The sequence below is a fragment of the Sinocyclocheilus anshuiensis genome, unplaced genomic scaffold (genome assembly GCF_001515605.1).
Source record: "Sinocyclocheilus anshuiensis isolate Anshui unplaced genomic scaffold, SAMN03320099.WGS_v1.1 scaffold2461, whole genome shotgun sequence".
Lineage (NCBI taxonomy): Eukaryota > Metazoa > Chordata > Actinopteri > Cypriniformes > Cyprinidae > Sinocyclocheilus > Sinocyclocheilus anshuiensis.
Window position 1 is genome coordinate 198,488 of NW_015552846.1, and position 2,096 is coordinate 200,583.

A 2,096-nucleotide genomic window follows, 5' to 3' on the forward strand; every position below is an offset into this window, starting at 1 on the left:
ATATTTTTTTTTTTAAATAATCATTAAGATGTGTAAATTCACATGTGTTCAAGAAAATATTAGTGTTTACTTCATGGTTACATTTATTTTGTATGAAAGTGTATTAAACCAACATCAACACAAAGACTACATTCCAAGTATTTGGCATGCATTTTTCCTTTTCTTAATTGTGGGCACTCATATACATCATTAACTCTTACAAGGTTCAAAAATTATTTGCATGGATAACTAAAGGGTTACAGGTTTATTTACCATTGTCATCTTGTTAAAGGTGGGTGAGATTAAGGCTCACGCCGCTGAATGGAAGGCCAATGTTCGAGCAGAATTTCGTGAGACCAGGCGTCGACTCAGCGTGGAAGTTCACGACAAACTGCAGAGGGCGGCCACTATTCGCAGTATGGAGCGCAGGCAGCTGGGTTTCGACCAGCGGGCCCATTCCCTAGACATGCTGTCCCCTGAACGTCGAGCTGCCTTCAATAGCCTGGACATCACTAATTACAAGACATCCTCCCAGGAGAGCATCGACACAAAGCTCAACAACTTACGTCTACGACTTGAGCAGAATGAGCATCGACGGAGCGACCCAAGCCAGGCGTACTCTGAAGATAACATTTTCAACCGCCTTGGTTCAGTCACAAAACTAGCCAAGCGGAACAAGAACAAAGAGTTGAGAAAGAACATCCCAGACGACGGCCGGAAAGCCTTAGATTCCTTCACCTGTAATACTCCCACAATGGATGAGGAGAAGAAAGAGGCAGAGGACGAGGACGAGGAGCTTGAGAAAGAGGTCAACACCAGTCTGACCAACTTCCCTCTCTTTGTGGAGAGCCCCAATAAACAAAACGGATTCATGCCTCTATCACCACAGACCAAAGAGGAAGAAAACGAGATAAAACTTGAAGACAAGGAGTTCCATTTGCAGATGGAGCCCTAGAGGGAACCGTGTAGAAAAATAATGTATGCCTAAAGTGCCTTGTTTAGCCCTTTCCCTGAGCTGAGATGTGAGAATCTCAATTTCTGCTGTTCATTTATCTGTTCACTGTGTCCTGATAACTTGATAATGGAAATATGGTGACAGTAGCAGCACTGGAAAACAGCTCGTTCTCTTCTTCAGACCACTGAAAAATGCTTGTATAAGTTGGAAATAATCTCTCCAAACATCCTTGACAACAAACGAAAAATCCGTAGCAAGCTACATTGGCGGTTTGTTTGAAGTGTGACTGAAAGTGCTGCACTTTCAATGTACTTTCTGCCAGACTGTACTTCAAGGTCATTTGTCAAGAAGCATAACTGCTCAAAAACAATGTTTGTCAAGATTTTCCACCCATTCAAAATGGAGAAACTTACCAAGAGACATGAATCCCCCATGATCAAAGTTGATAAAACTCTTTGAATATGAAGAAACCATGTTAAATTGGTGATAGGTTGTATATGCACGGAGCTCTTCTGTCCTGTAAAAGAAGTTAAGTGCATCAATATGTGATCCAGATTTATGAAGTTAACCTATAAATCTCAGGGCTTGTAGTCCTACTGTAATTGTTCAATTGTACGGTATGTCTGACATAAAATTTGCTGTGCTCTCATGAAATATCTAAAGCTGTCGCTAAACAGTACTGTTTTCAAAGTTTGAAATTTTATGACAATGGGACGGAAGAGAAGCCATAAATGGTAGACGTCATGTAAGGCAGAATGTCTAGTAGAGTTTAATCACAAACTACTGAACGTATCTGTTTATTTCCTTTAAAGGTATAATTCACCCAACAATTTTGCTCCAAACTTCATGTTGATGGCATTTTCCATTTTTGGGTGTCTTGTCCCTTCAAGTCATTAACTGCGTTCCCATTAGAGATCTGCCCAAAACTTTTGAGACATTTTAAAAATGTAGATAAAAAAGCTATTGCGAAATGATGGTGTTTCCAATAACCAATGTTATGCAACTAAAACTGAATTTTTTTCCTCTCGCGATAAGTCATGCCAACAGATGTTGCTAGGTTTACGTATATCGCAGCCACAGCACTAGCCATTATTTTTAATCGGAGACGAATGTGGGAAAAAAAAAAAATTTCCATTGCAGTTTTGCAAAATACTCCTTTTTT

The 2,096-nt window shown here is 40.0% G+C and overlaps 1 protein-coding gene across 1 annotated transcript in view; it reads left to right on the forward strand.

The window, feature by feature from the left end:
* The window catches only part of LOC107668129 (potassium channel subfamily K member 10-like), a 19,888-nt gene extending 18,119 nt beyond the window's left edge, over nucleotides 1-1,769 (forward strand). The window contains exon 7 of the mRNA XM_016459921.1: nucleotides 272-1,769. Within this exon, the coding sequence (XP_016315407.1) occupies nucleotides 272-934 (663 nt within the window). The 3' untranslated portion in view covers nucleotides 935-1,769. The remainder of the gene's footprint in view (nucleotides 1-271) is intronic.
* The last annotated feature ends 327 nt before the right edge of the window (nucleotides 1,770-2,096 follow it).